This window comes from Ursus maritimus, unplaced genomic scaffold (assembly GCF_017311325.1).
Source record: "Ursus maritimus isolate PB19 unplaced genomic scaffold, ASM1731132v1 scaffold_6, whole genome shotgun sequence".
Classification (NCBI taxonomy): domain Eukaryota; kingdom Metazoa; phylum Chordata; class Mammalia; order Carnivora; family Ursidae; genus Ursus; species Ursus maritimus.
The window spans coordinates 49,659,039-49,680,378 of NW_024426774.1; the positions used below are offsets into that span (position 1 = coordinate 49,659,039).

Genomic DNA, 21,340 nt, shown 5'->3' on the forward strand with positions numbered 1-21,340 from the left:
GATGCAACTGGCCAAGTGCACGGGGTCCGACCCACGAAGGAGTGCCTGCCAGGCTGAGAGCTGGGGCTTTCTCTCCCAGTGTCTGCACTGGGAATCAGAGTAGTGACAGGAGCAGATCTGTCTGAGGCAGTGTGGAAGGCGAGGGAGAACAGGAGATGAGAGGGAATATCTCCAAGCGAGATTCAGAAGCCAGAATCCACAGGACCGGATGACTGCTGGTTTCCAAACTGATAGGCAATAGACACGTGCTAATGTGATCCCAAGACCAAGGTGGGCAAGGGGGGGGGGCCAGGATCGGGGCGGGGGGGGCACAAGGAGTTCCGTTTGGACGGGATGGACTGAGGAGCCAGTGAGGCATCCAAGGGGAGATACCTAAGATGGGGCTGGATATGAGGGGCTCCTATGAACTAAAGGCCTGGAAGTTTCTGACATGGGTGGTCCATGGAGCCAGGGAAGGTGCGGGGACCACAGTGCCCAGAGAAGAGGACACAGACAATCAGGACCATCAGACTTAGAGGGCTGGGAAGCCCCCCGAATTGGAGCAGATAGCAGCAGGTGGCTGCAGGAGACTCCGGAGAGAGAAGTATCCTGGAGGTCAAGGCCAGAGGGGCTTTCAGAAGGAAGTGATGGTGAACAAAGCCAAACCCTACAGAAGGATCAAGCAGGCCACCTGACAACCAGAAAGCACAGTGACCCTGGCATCGTCAGCCACCTCCACAAATCCCACAAACACCACCACAGCTCCCACGCACAGGAGAAGCCCTGGGCCACACTTCCGAAGGCCTGTGGGCTCAGCTCCCAACTCTCAATCCCTGGTCCCTGATTCCCCTCCCACCTACCAGAAAAAGAGTCCTTGTCCATGGAGGGCAGGTCCCGAGCCTGGTACATATAGCAGCGCAGGTGGTAGCGGTTCCCATCTGCAGCAAGGAAGAAACAGAGAGGCCAAGTGAGGGACTAGGAGTGGCTAGAAGCTGTGGCTGGGAGAGGGGAGAGTCTACCCTAGGAAGGGCAATCGATGCAGGGTTTGAGCCATAGAAATGACACACGTCACGCTCTGCGGGAATGAGCTGCTCACAGGATCCGAACAGACCACAGCTCAGAGGTAACACCTGAGAGTCGTGTCCTCGGGCCTGGTGAGAGCTGGGGAGAAGGGGATGGAGGAGAAGCCAAATAAATAATGGGGGCAGCCAGAATGCACAGGGCCTCGAACACCTGATTGCAAGCAGAGCACACGCGCCACCTGATTGCAAGCAGAGCACACGCGCCACACATAGATGGACGTGCGCGTGTGCACACAAAAGCAGGTGCACAAACACACCCCACGAAAGACACTGACCCACCACCAAGCACGTAGATTAAATTCCCCCTAGCCCCCCATACACACCTGACTGTATAACCCCATACAAACAAGCATAAGGTTACACATCCGTCCACATCACCCCTAGAGACACCTCCAAGCGTCACTTACGATCAAAGATGCAGGAAATCGTGGGTCTGTTCACGCCAAAGCTCAAGGTGGACACGGACATGGAATCTTCACTCCGGTCGTCTACCACGCCGCCCTGGAGACATAGAGCTGGTAGTGACCGATCTTGACCCCAGAGCCAGGGGATGCCAGGGAGACTGGTGCAGAGAGTCAGGTGCCCAGGTCAGACCTCTAGACAACACTCCTCGGATGCTGAGAGCTGGGCCATCAGCCTCTAGGGTAGCCCACCCCCCTACAGCATCCCCACACTCCACTGTCAAGTTCACAGGGAAACTTTTCTCCCTCTCTAGTGGAGACCAGACACACTAGAATGGAATTCTGAGTGGTTCAGGCCCAGAAGGTTCAAGTCTGGTAGAAGGAAGGACTCTAGGGGAGAGAATCCAGTGGGGATTTTCCCGCTGGGATGAGTTAAGATGAGCCAAACCTGGAGGACCCAGTCCACCATCTCTGCCCACCCCCTGCGTATCTGGACACCGGGTTCTAGGTCAGGGACAAGCTGCATGGCATCATTGCCACCTCTCACCAGCCCCCACTGAGCTGAGGGTAAAAGAGGGTGCAGGTGTGGCCAGGACAGACACAGGCGCAAGAGGCAGGCCACTCTGCACTCGGGCTCAGAAGCCAGCCTGTCAGGGTACTGCACACAAAACCAGCCAGTCCATCCCCTCGCTTTGCCCTCATTCACACTGGGTTCTAACCGCTGGGCCAGACACCAGCTGCCTTGGACCAGATGCCTACCTCCCAGGTGTAGCCCTCGCCACCTCTCCCCCACCGCGGCCCCTCACTGGCATCCCGCCTGGTTTGGGGGGGCTCAGGGACCCAGCAGGGATCAAGGCCCCCACAAGAATAGGAAATGTGCTGGTTACGCCACAGCCCAGGCTCCAGACTCGGCTTTCTTGGCAAGCCCAGCAACATCCTATGGCCCAGAGCCAAGCAGAGGGACTCGGGAGAGATGGACAGTGTTCCCATGCTGTCCACTCCCTCTGCAGCCACTCCAAGAGATTTCTCCAGGTCCCTCGCTCTCTCTGCCCCACTGTCACCTGCCCTACGCCCTTTGCCTAGTTCCTCTTCCCAACACACAAGCACACACACCCTTGTGCGTGAATGGAAACTCTGGCCTCACCATCAGTGGCCTGTTCATCTGGCCCAGGCCCACCCACGGTGGCCACTTGCCAGGAATTTCCACCCTGCCACCTGGCCACAACCATTTCCCAGGAATCTCAACCTCTCCCACAGGCCTAGTGCCTCCAAATAGAAGATGCATGGCCACTTCTACGTCCTCCTCTTCAAGCCACGCCCACCCTCAGGGCCAGTCCAGACCCCTTGACAGAGAAGCTTCCCTGGATGCCTGCCTCCCCACTTCTGATCTGCCCACGCCCAGAGCCAGCACCAGCATCACCACCCATAGCCCAAATCCGTTGCTGGCCCTCAACACCTGAAGGGCCCCAATCAGACCTCAGGTGACCCGCCCCATTTTCCCGTTCAACCCCAGGGCTTCCCTCCCCCAAACCCAGCCCTCAGCTTTAGGCAGGCCTCACTCCTCGAAGCTGGTCAAGCCTCACACCTGCTCCATCACAAGCTCTTGCTCTTCCCCAGCCGGAAGTGCTACTGACCATCCCAATTCCCCCATCCTCGGGGCATCTTAGGACACCCGGGGAAAGCCTGCCCTGGTCACTCTGGGTCAACACAGAAATTCATCCTAAAGGTAGACCAGGTCTTCCTCTGCTCCGGTCCTGCAAAAGGGCCCATAAAACACATATGCAGAAAAGATGTGTTTGTCTGCTTTTCCAGGGGACTTACCAAGGTCCAGCTTCAGCCAGGTAGTCTCTGGCTCCCACCACGGGACACCCCGTCAGGGACCCCCTTCCTTTGATCACAATTTCAACACAAGCTCTAGAACCAGACTGCTGGGGCTCCAATTCCAGTCCTGCCATTTATTGGCTGTGTGACTTTGGGCAGCTTGTTTAACCTCTCTGAACCAGTCTCTGTAAACTTGGAATAATTCTACAGTATCTAGCTCAGAGAGTTGCTGGGATTGTTAAGGAGATACATTATGTGTTGTTCTTAGCACACCTCCTGGCACATAATAAACGCTCAATAAATGTTTGCTAGTAATGATCTTACAAGAGAAATAAGGCACAGGTGGGGCGGGGGCAGGGTAGGTCATAAACTGTAAAGCTCACAATTATTCTCAGGGGTGGTACTCATATACCTCATATTTGTTCAAAATTATTCCAGAAGCTGGAAAAGTGGACATTTCAGGAGCCACAGGCCTGGGCAGAAATCAAAAGCAATCAATCAAGCAATCAGTCTCTCAACACACACACACACACACACACACACACACACACACACAGAGGAAAGCAGGATAACAGGGAGGGATGTCATACCATAGACTGGGAAAGACCCAAAGGCCACCACGCCTGAACTCTCTTCTGAGCAGGTGTGGACCCCCCCAGGCATCCTGGGGTCCCCCCAGAAAAGGCATTTGGCCCGGCCATGCCACACTGGCGTCCCGCCACAGCACGCACCAAGTCCAGCAGCTAACGGCTCCCAGTTTCAGGATCCGCGAGGCCGCACATTGAGCTGGACCTGGGGGGCCCAGCAGGCCACCCCAGGCGTGAGGCACAGGACGCCAAGGAAAGCAGATCAGAACACTGGAAACAGGGCTTGTCCAGCCCCCCATGCAACAACCCGTAGCATGTGCAGCCCAGTGTACCTTGGTTGGGAGGGGAGGGGGTCCAGCTGGATGGAGGCAGGGCGGAAGGCCCAGGACCCTGAGGCCCCTCCACCTCAGCCTGGCAACACACGCATGCCCCCCATGAGTCAGGTGCTAAGGTGAGTGAAGGGAGGGAGGCTGCCTCCGGCTCCCTCAGGCCCCATAATGCCTTTGCCCCCTCCCAGTACCTGCAGCGACCTCCGTGCTCGCTGATGGCTGCCAGGGCACATCCCCACTCACCTCGCGCCTCCTCCAGATGGCCTCCCCTAGCCTCCTCCCAGAAGCACCACTCCCACCGAAACGCCTCTGTCTGGGGCTTTGGCAGCAATTTCTGGGTCTCTGTCCAAGGGCAGTCCGCCCTCCTGTGATCAGGAAAGGTGTCCCCCTCCCTGGGATTTCCACAAAGGCAGGCGCCAGGTATCTCAGGCCCAGCTTAGTGCTTGGCCCACGGCAGGCCCTGGCCCTGAGAAATAATGTCCCTCAGGGGGAGGAACCAGAGTCCCCCTGGGGAAGGCCCCTCACACTGCCTGGACTTTTCCACCTGGCCTGCCTCCAGAGTGGGGGGTCCACAGGGCTCTCCGTCCTCCCCCAGCCCTCAACCTGCTCCCCAAGTACGGACCTGCCTCCTCCTTCCCTTCTCCCCCAGCTCAAAATGACAGATGGGGATTGCTGAGAAGAAGCTGGGAGAATCAGGAGCCAGGCTGAGGGACACCCACTAAGTTCAGTCCCTCCTGACAGAGCCCCGGCCCTGCAGTCACCCTGGTTCCCAGCCCAGGCAGAATTCTACCCACACCGCTGGCCCATGTCTTTCTATCCTCTGGCCCACTGACCTTCGCAGGGGAGGCTGGGCTCTGCACACATCCTTTCAGACCCCGGGAGCAGAGGGGGGAGGCCTGCTCTCCCTCCCAGCCCAGCCGTGGCCTCTGAATTGAGTCTCCAGCAGTCTGGACACCCCCAAACACCCCCATCCCTGACAGATTTCATGCTTAACCCAGCTGAAACCCTCTGGGGACCCCTTTCTTGCCCCCAGGCCTCTTGCACATCGGTCTCTCTGCCCCTTTCTTTCTCTTCTTCTTGGGTATCCAGCCTCATCCTCAAGGTCTCCCTGCAAGGATGAGTAAGCCCCTGTCCCAGGTGCTTCCGCAGGGCCCTGACCCTCCTCTTAGCACATCTAGCACCCCCGCCCCATTGCCTCATCTGTGCCCTCCCACTGGGAGCTCTGGGAGTTTTCTGTCATACGCCCAGCTCCTCTCACACACAGCAGGTGCTCAGTACGCACCTGGAGAGCAGGTGAACGAAAGCAGAAGTTCACCTCAGGAGAGCGCAACAGCGTGAGCTATGGAGAGAGCTGGCGAAGGCCAGCCTGTCACCCAGGTCGGGGCATCAGTCTGTACAATAACAGGTAATCCCATGCCACACTTCCTTCTCTCTGAGGTACATTTTGGTTTTCAAGTGTAGACGTGCAAGGCTCACACTCCAGAATCTCTCTCAAAGCAAACAACAAAGCCCCATGCAAACCTGACCTGGGAGCTTCTGGGAGGCACTCCTTCCTATCAGTCCTTCCCTCAGACCGTCTTGGGCATTGTTAGGTGTTCAGCGGCATCCCTGCCCTCTACCCATTAGATCCCCATAGCTTCTGGACCCTTCAGCTCGGACCACCAGAAATATCTTCAGACATTGTCAAATGTCCCCTGAGAACAGGGAGGGGGATAGAAATCGCCCCGCTGGAAACCCACTGGTGAAAACTCGACGCAGTGAGGCAGCCCAGCCGTTGGCAGGTCGCTAGCACCAAGCAGCACTCAGGAAATGGTGCTAGAGGTATCAGTTTCAATCTTTCAACTCTCCAGTCTCACGCTAAAACAACACCTTCCCCCTTTAAGCTCTTTTTTCCTTAAACTTGGAATCCATCACCTTCTCTCTACCTCAGGGCCTTTGCACAGGCTGTTCTCGCCACCTTGAATGCCGTCCCAGGTGAGGCTACCTTGAGCTCTTCCCTCAGCGCAGTCACCACTGAGGCCTGGAAACCCGTCAGCAGCAGCCCCTGCTCAGCCTGTCCTAGCTCTCTCCTGCACCCATCTCTCCGTGTGTATGGGCAGGGCGCATTCGCTCCTCTATCCCCTGCACCCAGCCAGCATCAGGCACTTAGGAGGCATCCAGTGAAGACTCGTCACATACAATGAATCACCAGCATTCCCGGCCCTCAGCCACATGGGCAGCGTTCAGGCCTCAGGTCTCAGGGGAGGGTCAGGAAAATGCCCATCAGACAGCACCCTCCTTCCCCCTCCCTCAGGGGGCTCAGAGTAAGATGTCACTACAGAAAGAGCAAGGGGTATGGATTCACCACGCCCCCAGTGAGGCCATCTCTGGGGTGGAATAGAATGGGGTGGACCCTCGGAAGGTCCCATTCAGGAAAGCTTCCTGGAGGAGGGGACAGAGAAACGTGTTGGCATAACGGGAGCAGCAGTATGCTGGATGACTGCGCCCCCAGAGCTCAGGGGAAGACGCAGCCAAAGGGGCAAAGCTGGGGCAGGGCAAGCTAAGAGAGGAAGGCTGCCTTGCTTCTGCTCTCGTTCGGAGTCCTGCACCGGGAGAGCCAGGCTGCAGTGGCAGCTCACGCCTCGCTTTCTGTCCACCCACCCTTCACCCCCACTCCCTGCACTCGCTCTTCCCCAGCCCCACCAGGCCCCGGGCATTGGGTTTCCCACAGCCACATTCCTGCCTCCATAGCTCATGCCGATGCGACTCCCAGACTGTGGTCTGTGGCCACACGCTCCATCTTGGGGCTAGCTGTGTAAGGGATCCTGCCGCTCGCCCGGGGGACGGGGCGGCATCCGACCCGCCACTATCCGGCTGGCCGCCAGGGCTCCCGGGAAGAGTCTGAGCTTCTGAGTGTGAGGAGCTCTCTCCCTCCCAGATGGTGCAGGGCTGCCCCCCGGGGTCCCCAGAGCCAGCGGCCAAACCCACCCTAACTCCTGAGGACTCCTGCCCCAGGACCTTGGCGTGGCCACCGCACCAGCAGGAGGGGGGGAGCCCTCGGCCCACCTAAACTGGACCCAAGATCAAGCCCCAGACCGCTAGCGTGTCTGAAATTCCTCCTGTTTCACTGGTTGTCCGTCACACACACGCCTCCTCCCTTTGCCAGTGGTGAGACGCCTCATCCATACGGGGCCCAGAGATCTGGCTCAGGGTCTATAACCTGGAGGCAGGACGGAGGAAGAAGGGGCAAGACCAGCGGTGGATGCGGCAACAAAACAGGCTGAGCAGAGGGTCCCCGGGGCCGAGCAGGCCAAGGACAGAGCCACCGCAGCCACACAGTGATGGTCAGGAAGGAAACAGCAGAGCCTCGGCGGTATCTCGGGGCAACCGGGACGCCCTCTGTCCCATCAGAGTCAAGCAGGTGGGTTTCGGGGACCAGCCGCCCTCCTGGCTTCCTGAGAAGGGCTCAGTTCTAGTGTCTGATGGACCCAGAGAGCACAAGTGACAGAGCTGTTGGGAAGAATGCTATGACGGGGGGCCCTCTCTCTTATGGAAACAGGACCAGGGGACCCCCAAGAGTGCTGGAGCCGGCCCGCCTGGCTCAGAAGAGCAGATTAGTAAGTTTTCAGGTGTATTGCAAGCCAGCTGTTAAACACAGCCATCTGTAACAATTAAATCATATAAATTTATAACTACGGAAATTTTTTTTTTAAGATTTTATTTATTTATTTATTTGACAGAGAAAGAGAAACAGCCAGCGAGAGAGGGAACACAAGCAGGGGGAGTGGGAGAGGAAGAAGCAGGCTCCCCAGAGCAGGAGCCTCACGCGGGCTCGATCCCAGGACCCTGAACCATGCCCTGGGCAGAAGGCAGACCTACTGACTGAGCCACCCAGGCGCCCAACCACGGAAAATTTTTTAAAAAATTTTCCGTAGTTGGGGCGCCTGGGTGGCTCAGTCGTTAAGCGTCTGCCTTCGGCCCAGGGCATGGTTCCAGGGTCCTGGGATCGAGCCCCGCATTGGGCTCCCTGCTCTGCGGGGAGCCTGCTTCTTCCTCTCCCACTCCCCCTGCTTGTGTTCCCTCTCTCGCTGGCTGTCTCTGTCTCTGTCAAATAAATAAATAAAATCTTTTAAAAAAAAAAAAAACAGCTATCGTGATAGGGGCGCCTGGGTGGCTCAATCAGTTATGCGTCTGACTCATGATTTCAGCTCAGGTTATGATCTCAGGGTCATAGGATCAAGCCCTGCGTTGGGCTCTGTGCTGGGCGTGGTGCCTGCTTGGGATTCTCTCTCTCCCTCTCTCTCTGCCCCTCCCCCACCCTCTAAAATAAATAAATAAATAAATCTTTTTAAAAAGGTGATAAATACTCAAACTCATCACTTCCTAATTATTTTATGACTTTTAACCATTGTTCCAGCCCTGAGGTTATTTACATCTAATGGATCTGTGGGCTGGAAATACTATGTAACGGTCTGCTACGGCTCCTCTCCCCCCATCTCCACTCTCAGCGATGTCACCTCACCAGCTTGAAATCAGCCACAGCGCAGATATTACACCACGGAAACCAGCGAGTACGACAAACCAGACTGGGTTTGTTTTGGGATTTATTTTTTTTTCCCGGAGAGCCAGTTATTAAACACTGACCAGCAAGCCCTAGGGTGAACGGCCAGGACCTTTTCCTCACTATTGGCTTTGCTGGGACAACCAAATAACAAACAGCCACGGGGGTAGTATGCTGTCAACTCTGAACGACCCCACCGGTTACGCACAGAATTGTTCTTAACGCTCGTGTGAGGAAACACCACTAGAATCATTACGACTTGCCCTCTCTGTACCTCCATTTGCTCATCTGTAAAATGGGAGTAGTAATAAACCCTCTATCCTAGGATTGCTGGGGACGTTAAAGGAGATGATACACAACCAGGGCAGAGGTAACACCTGGCACAGACGCATGCTCTAGAATGGCTGGTAAACGCCGTTCGAGGAGAGCCAGAGAGTAAATCCGTTCCCCTGTCACAACTCCTCGGCCGCCACTGTAGCAGGACAGCAGCCACAGAATGCAGACACAAATGAGCCTGGTCACGTGCCAGCCAAGCCCTGTCTACGCAAAACGGCCGGCCAACGGCAGACTAGGCTTGTAGGCTCTGGCTTGCCGACCCCGGCTCTGGAAGGGAAGGTTATTATTTTTGCTGTGTTGTTATCACCGCCATCCTGAAAGTGAAAACACTGGGGCCCAGAGAGGTCAATGCCTTCTCTGGGGTCGCACAGCAAATTAACTGACAGAGCCAGGGGTCCCCCAACAGCCCCTCCGGGCTCTCTCCAGCTTCAGCTTCCCCTTCGAAACTCAGCACCTGAGCAGGGCTCCGGGACAGGACAGGGCTGAGCGCCAAGTCAGGGCCTTGGGGAGCCCAGGGCCCACATCACTGCCCTGGCCGCCTAGCCTCAGCTTCCAGGGAAACCCCACACAGGCTAGCAGGCCAGGCCGAAGGAGGAGAACACTTTAAAAGAGGGAACTCGGGAACACAGACCTCCCTTCCTAATCAGGGCTGATTGCAACCGTAAGTAGAATAGCAGGCAAGGGTGCAACCCCATTTAATTTACAGCTGGAGCCCGGGCTTGGAAGCAGCTGCAAAAATCCTTGCAAAACTACCGGCCAGCCCCTGGGGAGCTTGGGAATGGAATCAGGAAACCTGGAGAATCCACGGTGCCACGTGTGCGCTGGCGCAAGCATCTGTGTGTGTGCGAGTGTGTGTGTGCACACGCGCCCCTCTAGACTTTCCGTGTATCCAAATGGGGAGGTTGCAGAAAAGACTCAAGCACACTCTACCCCATGCCAGAGAACCTCCGAAATTAGGACCACCGTACGGCCCACTTTGGGGTGGCCCCAGCTGACACCAGCTTCCCCGTGTGATTATGACAATAAGTGATAAGGTCACCCTAACAACTGTGGATGCAGACCTCAGTGTGTTTACAATAACACACGTGGGGCCCCCACCACATCTGTCCAGCTGCGACACACTCCTCAGCACCGTGCACGCCTGCGTGCTGGCCTTTTGTCTCAGGTACACAGACACCCAGCTGGACTCTCCAGACTTTAGCATTCAAATCTGGAATGAGACAGATCCTGAGGTCCACCAGTTTAAAGGAATTACCCATATGGTCCTTCCACGCGGGGCAGTAAGAGGGGCAGGGAGGCCCCTGCTGGAGAGGCCAGCCAGCCTTCACTTAGCTCCCGCTAGCACAATACCACAAATACAACAGGCGCTCAATTAGCATATTCAAGAAACAGAAGCCAGGGAAACATGGAATCACCTCCCCCCCCTCCGCCCCGCCTATGTGGGGATTTGGGTTCTTTAATGAGGCAAGCCCCTCTCACCTCACAGGTGCTGCCCCGCGTCCAAGTGCCCACTCTGCGAACCAGGCCCAGATACTTGCATACAGCAGGGCTTCATCCAGGTGCAGAGACGGCCCCTCCCCTCCTCACCACACCTGACCTCCTTTTCAGGCAGCTCAAATCCCAAACTCCTCTCTGGCTCCAGCCTCTCCCTGACCCCCTTCCCAGTACTTCCGACTCCCAGCTGCCCATCTCTGCCCTTAGGCTGGGGCTTGGAAAGCTTGTCCCCATAGATCCTCCCCACTTCGCGTCAGGACTCAGACTTCAGACAAGCAACCGGAGGCTTCTTGGGGTGGGGGTCACGGTGCCAGCTCCTCTCTAGCTGCTCTAGTGCTCCGGGGAAGCCAAGCCACATGGCTACACAAGAAAAGTGACGCCAACAGCCGAGGGCTCCAGCCAGCTGCCCTCCCTAGGACCCCGCTCGAGGGCCTTTTCTAGGAGGACGACATTATGCCCTAATGGGAGTGGGAATATGAACTTGGGGGGAGAGGACAGAAGAGCCCATTGTCTGGCCTTGGTTCTAGAATTGACTCATGCTGTGCCATTGGGCAAAGCCCTTCTCAGGCCTCAGTTTCTTCTGGAGTAAGATTAGGGGCTCCGAGTTGTTCTGGAACAGCGCTGTCCAACAGAACTTTCTGCAATGATCAAGCTGTTCTATAGCTTCACGGCCAATACAGTGACCACGAGCCTGGTGCAGCTATTGAGCACTTGACATGTGGTTGGTGTGACCGAGGAACTAAATTGTCTGATTTTATTTTTTTATTTTTTTTTAAGATTTTATTTATTTATTTGACAGAGAGAGACAGCCAGCGAGAGAGGGAACACAAGCAGGGGGAGTGGGAGAGGAAGAAACAGGCTCCCAGCGGAGGAGCCTGATGTGGGGCTCAATCCCAGAACACTGGGATCATGACCTGAGCCGAAGGCAGACGCTTAACGACTGAGCCACCCAGGCGCCCCTAAATTGTCTTATTTTAATTACTTTAATTATAAATGGAAATACTCTCATGTGGCTAGTGGCTACTGTATTAGACAGTGCAGTTCTGGAACCTCAGTCTCCCCAACTGTAAAATGGGTATAATAATAGAATCCAGTCTTCTGGGGTCACTGTGAGGATAAAATGAGACCATGCACATAAAGCTTTCAGCCTGATCTTTGGCACCTGGTAAAATGGATTTCAGTAATTCTTATCTTCTTTGGGCTCCCAAATTCCCTTGAGACCTGAAGAAATCCACAGATCTTAGGCCAGAACTTACACATCACAGATACACATGGGCACACAACATTGGTACACACGTGCACATACATATCACACACAGGCACACTGCACACATATTGTGTGTGCACACATCATCCGTGTGCTTACACATCGGACACGCTTGCATACACGGATCATACCCGCACACCCACAAGTATGCATCCAGTTTCAAGGGGATCCAAAGCCAGGTGGAGAGCGCCTTTCAAACACGCAAGTTCCTTCCAGCTCTAAAAATCTCCAAGGCTCGGAGCACATGTTGCCGAGTCTCCATCCCCTTCTCTCCTGCCCAGCCTCAGGCATCTCAGAAAACCCTTCCTAACACTCAGGGCCAAGCACAGAGGCAGGGCTCTGGAAAAATCCTTGCGCATGGAGGGCAGGCCCAGGGCAAGGGCGACAGGATGGATTCTGTGAGCTCATCGCAGCAGCCGTCACCAGAGTTCCCAGAGAGGCTGGTGGCGTCGGGAAGGGGTGCCTGGGTGGGAGCCGGCGGTGGCGGCAGCAAGGGGTGTGGGGCACGGAGAGGGAGGCTGGATGGAACGCGCTATAATAGCAGCTTTGTGCTCTGCTTCCCAGCTCCCTGGGAACGCCAGGAAGATTATGAAACCGGTGTCTTTGGGAATGCCAGGATATTAGCTGGAAAAAGAATAATACGAAAATAAAATAATGCTCGGGATGGAGACAGCAGACGATTAGCAGACGGAGCCAGGGCCTCCCGCTCCACGGAGGGAGCCAGGCTTGGCCCCAGCAGAAGGTTTCAGGGAAAGACTGCCCGTGCTAATGAGCAGACAGGGCCTGCCTTCCAGCAAGATGTCTTCAGGAGGGAAACTGGCAAGCAAGGCGCAGCTTGCTGGTGGACCTGTGGGCCAGGAGCGGGGAGGTAGGAGGCAAGGGGGCGCCACAGGCCTGGTCCTCAGGCCCAGACATCCAGAAATGTCAGATGACCAGGAAGACCACCTGGCCACCATCCACGGTGCTTCCCTAGACTCCTTCAAGGTCTGCCTCCCAACGTCCTCCTCCAAGAAGCCTCCCTCATTAGACACCGTCGTTCTGGAATGACTCTTACTCTGCCCTCCAGCACCTCAAAGATGCAGATCCTTCTGGGTTCATTTGTACTCACATGTGAATGCCTTTCTTCCTAATCAGACAACAGTTCCCCATAGGCCAGGCCTCCATCACCAGATCAGGGGGTCACTAGAAGTAAAGATCACTGTTCTCTCACCAGGGGGCAAGGAGAACATGTCATCATTCCTTCCTCCCCTCCCTAGGACCCTGGCCACACACCTTCACCTAGTCATGGATACACCCTGCCTCTCTCAGAAAGGCATCCAAGCGGGGGAGCAGGGTGATGGGACCACCTCCACCATCTTCCTGATGCCTGATGTGCTTCACATCCTCACCCCTCAAAGACGGTCCTCGGACCAGCAGCAATGGCATCACCTGAGTCCTCTTAGAAATGCAGACTCTGGGATTCACCCAGACACAGAATCCCGGGCGTGCATTTTAACAAGACCCCTCATCACTCCTATGTTCACTCGGCCTGAGAAGCACTCCCTTACATGTGTCACATAGTTACCCCTTACAATGACTCTAGGACGCGCGACTTTCACAGACGAGGTGACAGAGTTGCCAAAGGGGTAAGTGACCTGTCCACAGCTAGGAAGCAGAGGCAGCAGAATTCAGACCAAACCTGCTCCACTCAGAAGCCTCGCCTATCCCACCATGCCCCCGACAAGAGAATCAGCGACATCAGTGACCAGTGGGCAAGGCCGGCACCCAAGACAGTAGCGGGGTCCTGGCACCCAGAGAACCCTACCATCTGCTCCCATAATGCAACCTGGACGTTAGCCCCAGTGCCTTGGCTGGGGCATCAGTACCTGCCAGGACGAAGGACAGCAGATTTGGGGATAGGAGCACATATAGGTCACCACGAAGGAGAGGGTGTGTGTGTGTGTGTGTGTGTGTGTGTGTGTGTGTGTGTGCTGGTGCTGATGGAGGTTCGAGTCACTGAAGTACAGAGTGGTCCAGCTAGTTACTGTCAAATGGGCCTGTGGCCTTGTCCAAATGCTGGCCACACCTAAAGACTTTCCAAACTGTGTCCTCCAACTGCAGGTTTGTGGGATCCAGCCTCTCCCACCACTGTCTGCCTCTGGTTCTCTCTGTCGGCCAAGCTCCCCCAGGACTGAGGGCTTCGCTATGTTGGTTTCTGCTGCATATCATAGACGCGGCACACCTGCTTCACAATCCACCCCCTCCCCGCGTCTGTTGACCTGACATACGATTTCAGTGCTCCCTCCCGACATTTTCTCCCACATAAAGAATAAACGGATTGGTTTCTCTGCTTCTGGGAAGTGCCCCCCTTCATTCTCCCAGTCACCGAGCCATGAAAGCTTGGCAGTGGGTCCCCAGCCTTGCTCATCTTCTTCCCCCAGATCCTGGCCAGCCCCAGAACCCGTCCACACTGCTGTCCATGTGTCTCTGGCTACCTCTGGCCTCGCATCCTCTCTCCCACGGCCCTGGCCTCCCTGCCCTGGGCGGCCTGGCAAGCGACTGCTAGACCCGCCTTCGTCACACAGCACTTAACCATGTGTGTCAGACTTGCCAGGGCCAACCATGAACTCATCGCGGCCCCAGGCCCACCCCGCCCGCCCTGTGGCCCAGCGATGGGAGAAGCCCTACCATGCACCCAGCAGAGCCTCTGGGCCCATCTGACCCTCCCCACACTCTGCCACTGCACTTCCCTCTACTCCGGCTCCCAGCTCCCACCCCAGACGATCACCTCATCCCAGATCTCTAACCAAGACTCCTGATGGTCTCCTGATGGTCTCCATTCTTCCACCCCAACGAGCCTCCATGGCTACTTGACTAATGGCCCTGAAGCCCAGCTCTGACCAGAGCACTCCTCTGCTCAACAACCCACACTGGCTCCCTATTGCTCATTGAACGGAGTCCCGTGGCCATCATCAGTAGCTCTTTGCCCAGCACTGTTTGCCGGCTTTTTTTTTCCTTTCCAGTTGCTCTTCTCCCCATCCTGATGGTGCTGTCAACTACAGAAAAGGGGCATGACCCAGAATGGCCAATCAGAACATTCCATTCCTCACCCTCAGGCTGGCATGGGCACATGGCCACAAGAGCCAATCAGTCACACCCAAGACTGTCACGGCATTAAGGAGAAAACAGCACTCTCCTCTCTGTGGTCTCCAGCTGTGAGGAAACGCAGGATGCCAGGTGGGCTGTGCTATTTTGCCTAGCAGGGTTTTGCTGGTTGTAAAGTTGATGTCGGCGCCATCTTTGTTACCACCCAGAGTGAGCCAGTGTGAGAACGAGGCCAAGACAGAAGAGCGAGTCAGAGACAGTCCCAGGAATACTGTACGAACCCCCATTTCCTGCCAGGCCAATGCCTGCTTCACTCTCCCGTTCATCTGAGCTCTTAAACTCCTTTTCTCTCTGTAGCCCATTTCATTGAGTTTCTGTTCCTTAGGATATCTACCCAGGCTTCTCAGACCCTGACTCTGAGCTCCGCCAAGGCCTTTATCCCCCCACCCCTCAGCTGGAGCCACAAGCCCACCCCCAGGCCCTGCCCTGTGCCCAAGCCAGGCCCTTTCTGACAGGACAAAAGGAGTCAACGCATGCCAGCCCTGCCCCACGGGACCTCCAGCTGGGGCTGCCCTAGCCGGGGCAGCAGTTTCCTCCTGCCCTCCCTGAGCATGCGCCCAGGGGCCTGGAGCTCTGCCGTCTCCTTCCAGCCGCCCTAAAACTTGGCCCCAAGACATCATCAGACAACCAGGATTATCTGGCCCCCAAGGGGTTTCCTCTCCCATACTGCTACCCTTGGCCCTAGCCCACCCTCAAGGCCTGAGAGGGATGGAAACCCCTTGGGGCACCGCCAGTCTCAACTCCCTTCCCTGTATCCATCCCATCCGATCCTCAGCCTGTCCTCTGTGCTCCTTGGCTCAGGGCAAAGCCCCACTGCTCCTCCCTCCGACCAAATCCTCACGTACATTCACACACACACACACACACACAACTGATGTGCATGGACACACTCAGATCCCATCAACTATCAAAGCTGGTGGGACCTGGTCCCTGAGTCGCAGCCCAAATCCCCAGGGGCTGCACAGTCCTGGCTGGATTTCAGAAGAAGGGCCTCATGCTGGGCATCCCCTCCCACCTCCAGGAATCCCCAGACCAAAACAGGGTAGAGAATGGCCCTCCTCAGACTGTCTAGGAAGGGTCTGCTCATCTTTGGGGGAACACATCAGCCAGACCCTGGTAACCTTGAGCTGACCCCAATTTACTGGCTCCAGAAAGTATACTGTAAGGCAGGACCACCAGCCTGAGTTACATCTCTGCCCCCAGAATCTCAGGGATGCCATCAGACGGCTTCCGTCCAACCAAGCAGGACTCGTGTGCAACCAAGGACATTCAGGGGTCATCAGGCCTCTCTGGCTACTCCCAGGGGCTAAGCCAAAGCCTCTCAGACCCACCCTGTGGCAACCAGCCTCTTCGAGAAGAGCCAGGTCCCTTGGCTCCAGTCAGAGGTCAGACCTGTGACCTCCGCCTGACTGAGGCCCTCTCCGCCTGCTCCCATCTTGACTACACAGAGAAGCAGCGGGTCTCCCGGTGCCACGAAGGGAGCTGTTTTATATTAGGAGGACACCCAGACTGCCACCCACTTTCCCCACAGGCAACCCCAAAGGAACCGAAGCCAAGGGGACCAGCCAGTTTTCCATCCGAAGTCCTATCCTGGGGGCTCCCGCTTCAGCCCCGAACAGCCCTGGGAAAGCAAGCGGCACCTCACCGACCCAGCACGGGCCCAGCCACATACCAGCGCCCCCTCAAGGGCAAACACGGCTGCAGGCCCCGTCTTCTCCAGCGGCTCCATGCGGCGGCGCCAGCGGCGGCGGCGGAACGCATCCGTCTTGCGGTACTCCAGGTGGAATTTCCAGCCAAACAGCGAGGCGTACTCCCAGCCCTCGCCCTCTGCCTCCGCCTGCCTGTGCTGCGCGGGGAGAACAGGACAGACTCAGGCACTGCTCGGCGGCCCACAGGGAGACCTTGGGCTGGGCTCCTGCAGCGCCCCTCCCGCCTGCCCTCCACGATTCCCCACCCGCTCCACACCAGCGCCCTCCAGGTGGGAACAGCTGGGAAGGCCACCTGGAGGAGGGGGGCTCTGAGCAGCAGAATCGGAGTCAGAAAATCAGGAGGGGAAAAGACTCCCCGGGCTGTGGGGATCCGAGGAGCCAGAGAGGGCAGGTAGACTAAGCAGCAATGAAAACCCTGGGCTTTGGGTTTGTTTGTTTACTTGGATTATGGATGGATTTCATGAATCCAAGGTTTTCTTGTCATTTCCTTTTTCTTCTTCACATCTCAGCTTATAAAAATAGAAGTGGGTCAGTGAAGATTCTGTCTCCCCACCTCAGGCTATTTCTCCCTGAGGCTAGGCCTAGGTCAGCTGTGGAGGGCTCCCGGCCCTGCATTTCCTCGAGAGGACCCTTTCCCAGGCCTGGAGAGAGGCCTGGAAGCCCCTTTCTACCCAGCTGATGACCTGACACTATCTTCAGGTGCCCTTCAGGCGCTGGCCATGAACTAAGCAGCAGGAGCCAGTCCCAGAGGGCAGCCGTACCCGTCTCTGGGAGGGATGTCAGTGGTGACGGATCAGGCGAGGCCCCCTGCCTGACAAGGTTCACCTCCATCCCCTGGGCACCCCTGCAGGGAGGGTGGAGTCTGTCTGGTTCATGGAAGCACAAACAGTCTGTTGCCCCAAAACCTTGCTTCTCCCTGCACCCAGCGACATCCCTCTCTAGATTCTCTGTGCCCAAAGAGAAAGGAAGAAATTTGGGTCATGCCAAAGGCTACTCCTGGATTGGGGGAGGCCTGGTTCTTGGGCCAAAATTCAAATGCATGCTTAGGAAGGAAGAAAGAACAGGGCACAAGAGGGACCAGGGGAGGCAGGCACTGAGGCTGTGCAGGACCTGGGCATCCGGGTGGCTCCAAGAACAGGTGTGTGCATTGTGTTCACTCATACGCGCCCATTCACGCCTCTGTCTTGTGGGGATCTGGGCACGCCCGTGGGCCTGTGTGCTCATACTGCATGCACGTCCCCTGGTAGATGCTGACGGAGCCCACCAAGGCACCAGCCGGCAACAGGGCGCACACGTGCTCACCAGCATAGCGCACACATCCCCACTCCTAGCTCCAGCCGGGACTTGGCGAGTGAAGGGAGCAGGCTCCATGGGGAGGATATGGGCCTCAGCCCACTCCCAGCAACCGCAGCCAATGACATAACCAAAAGGGTACAAACCCCAGTGCCCTCACCTCCAGGTGAGGACGATTCTGTGGTGCTCCAGGGTGCGCCCCGCCCCAAGCCACAGCTCAGGCCAAAGCTGACTTGGCCTGAGACCGCATCCCGGCTCCCAGCGCTCCCGGGCACCCTGCTTCAATAAGCTGCATTCAGCCAAACCCCTGTCTCAGGCTCTGCCTCCGGGATACCCGGCCACAGACCCAGTGTCTGTGTGTCTTGGCACCTTCCAGGTCCGTGTGTGATCCCAAGTCCGGTCTCCTTGCACGGTCACAGGCATCTGGGGGTTTTCTGTCTGGGAGCATCTGGACGTGTACTGCTATGATCTGCGTGGGCGCCGGGACCTGTGAGCAGCTGCGTGTGTGCTGGGTGTGATCTGTGAGCACCTCGAGGGAGCCCACGCACCTTCTACATGTCCTGAGCACACAGGCGTGCACCTGTGTCCAGCTGGCCTCCCCTAACCAGGGCCTCACCCCCCACATCTGCCAGACTCACCTTCCTCAGGGCCTCCATCTGGCTGAGGTCCCTCCTGCGCAGGCGGACCCAGCGCCGCCGACGGTGCGTGTAGTACATCTTCTCAGCGGGGACCCAGTGCTTCGGCTTCCGGTCCGGGGGGATGGTGATGCTGTACTCCCAGCCTGGGGGAAGGCGCCTGTTGGCCACTGCCCGGCCATTCCCCACCTCCCCAGAGGCTCTCTCTCCCTCTCGGGCACAGTCACAGGCTCGTGAGGGCCCACTGACTTAATGTGTAGCCGTAAGTGAGGGCTCATCCAGGAAGTCCTCCAGAGGAAGAAGCCCAGGGAAGGCCAGGGTCCCAGGGCACGAGGCCCCGCACTCAGCTGTCCCACCAGCACGCCTCTTGCGCTTGCCGGGGTGGCTCCCCGGGCTCCATGTGCTGCCCACCTTGCTCATCAACGGCCCGATTGAGGTCCGTGGACCACTCTTCATCTTCCCACTTCCAGCCCAGCGGGCACTCAATGTCATCCTTGGGAAGCACCTTCTCCCCATTCTAGGGCAACACAGGACAGGCAAGCGTGAGAAGACACATGTCATCACGAAGCAGAAAAGATGCAACTTGACAACATACATCCTTGAAGCCCCAGATGCAACTCCGGATCAGTGTCCTACCCGCCTTGGACCTCACACTATCCCTCTGGAGACCACAGCATGAAGTCGGGGACATGGGAGCAGGCTAGAAACATCCCATCTTCTCTGAGCCACGGGCCCCTCCTGAGCCCCAGGGTCCAGGACCCCAGGAAGGCAAAGCCCGCCTGTCGCTGGAGCGGCCACGTACCACGTCCGTGTAGTTGTCACTCATGTAGATCCACTGGCCTCCAGGGAGCCGGGTCTGGTTCTCAAACACCTCCTCCACGAAACTCAGGTGGCCCGCGTCGGTGTCATGGAGCAGCCTGGGGCAGGGCGGGTGAGGGGTCAGAACCTCTGCTGAAGACCCCCTCCACACCCACCGCCTCCAGCAGAGCAGCCCCGGGGCCTCGGCCAAGCTTCCTGCATCAGCTTCATCCCACCGACAACATGGCGGAGAGGAGAGGGAAAGGAGGGGCAGAGGGTCAACGGGGGAGAGAGAAAGGAGAGCCAGGGGGACCTAGAGACGTTCACAGACAGAAGAATATACCAGCACCCAAGATAAAGAAAGAGAAAGACACCAAAAAGAGAAAGGGAGCCGAAGACACCAAAAGGCTGGTGGGTCGTCGAAGCTCGACAGGGAGACAGTGGTTGAAATGTAAAAGGGAAGCTGTGCACTTCTGTGTTATACTTCGATTGAAACAAAGAACAGGAAAGAAACCCAGTTGTTGAACGTCAACCAGACAGGAAACGAGAGAGGAGAAAGAGGCAGGGACGGTGTTGCAGCCGGACGGCCTTGTTCTGAGAGGCACAGAAAGGAGGGGCCTCAGGCCCAGGAAGGGTTAACACGGGGAGGAGGAACCAGGCTGTGGCCTCTGGGAGAAGAAGGTTGCAACCAAGGGACGCAAAGTCCAATGGAGGCCAACTTTAGTTTAATAGAAAAGGACCTTCCCAGTGTTTGAGCCCTTCCAGAAACGATGCCCCCTAGCAAGCCCTCAGCCCTGGAAGAGTTCGGGTGGGAGCCCCTGTGGCCAGCATAGGGGCAGGAGGAGCAAGTAGGGCCATTATTGGGACTTCGGCCTTTCAGGGAAAGGACTGGGACAGAAGGGGGCCCCCAGCCGCCCTGCCCAGGACTCACGTCTTCTCTGGACACACGAACCAGTCTCCAGCCCAGGTCCAGCCGGCCGAGGGGCGGAAGCTATCCTTGGGGAGCTTGATCTTGCCCGTGACATCAGAAAACTTGGGGTAGGTGAGGCCTGTTGTGCCCCAGTTCCCAACGAGGGCCAGTTTGGTCTGGTTCTCATACTGGAGAGCAAGCGATAAAGAGAAGTGAGTGGGGCCCAGCGCAGCTTGGGGGGGCAGGGGACAGGCAAGGGCAGGCTGGCAGGCACTCACGGTTTCAGCGAAGACAGACAGCTTTCCCTCAGCAAACTGGTTGAACTCCTTCTCATCCACAGAAAGCCCAAACCAGAGCTTCACCCGTATCTGCACGGGCATCCGGGCTCCGGGCACCCCCTGCATGGGATACTGGATACCAGAGAAAGACAGAAACCACAATCCCCTGTAAGATCAGGATGTCCCCACTGAGGCGGGGTGGGGGGGGTCCTCCAGGGACCCCTGGGCATAGCAGCCTGATACCCCTAAATATGTGTCCTGTTGGAGAACTTACCAGAATTTCACAGAAAGAAAATGTATAATTAAGAAGGCTTCTCCACACCTGCCAAGATTCCTTCTCTCCAAAGAAGACTGCATCACCCCCACCTAGGTGCTCTCCCATAAGCTGAGCCAGGCCTAGACCAGGATCTCCCATTCTCCCCTCTCCCACCACATCCCCATTTTTGTTCTCTTCTAGAATGACCCTGCCCAGTGGAACTTTCTGCTACAAGATGGTTTTTATCTGTGTGGTCCAATCTGGTAGCACTAACCCCATGTGGCCACTGAGCACTTGAAATGCAGCTAGTGTGACTGAGGAACTCGATTTTTAGTTTTATTTCATTTTAATTTAAATTTAAATAGCCCCTTACGGCGACCATATTGGACAGCGCAGTTTGAGAACGTATCTCTGAAGGAGATACAATGATCCAGGTCTGGAAGGGGAAGAGGTTAAGACCTCCTCCTTAATTTTCAGCTTG

The 21,340-nt window shown here is 56.8% G+C and overlaps 1 protein-coding gene across 4 annotated transcripts in view; it reads right to left on the reverse strand.

Annotated features, from left to right (window-relative positions):
- DYSF (dysferlin) overlaps positions 1-21,340 on the reverse strand; it is a 203,481-nt gene that overhangs the window by 84,227 nt on the left and 97,914 nt on the right. For all 4 annotated transcript variants that reach the window (XM_008699984.2, XM_040623327.1, XM_040623325.1 and 1 more), the window contains 8 exons: positions 20,604-20,735; positions 20,347-20,513; positions 19,420-19,534; positions 19,029-19,134; positions 18,621-18,763; positions 16,653-16,826; positions 1,469-1,562; positions 840-917 (listed from right to left, as the gene is read on the reverse strand). In XM_008699984.2, coding sequence (XP_008698206.2) covers positions 840-917; positions 1,469-1,562; positions 16,653-16,826; positions 18,621-18,763; positions 19,029-19,134; positions 19,420-19,534; positions 20,347-20,513; positions 20,604-20,735 — 1,009 coding nt within the window. The remainder of the gene's footprint in view (positions 1-839; positions 918-1,468; positions 1,563-16,652; positions 16,827-18,620; positions 18,764-19,028; positions 19,135-19,419; positions 19,535-20,346; positions 20,514-20,603; positions 20,736-21,340) is intronic.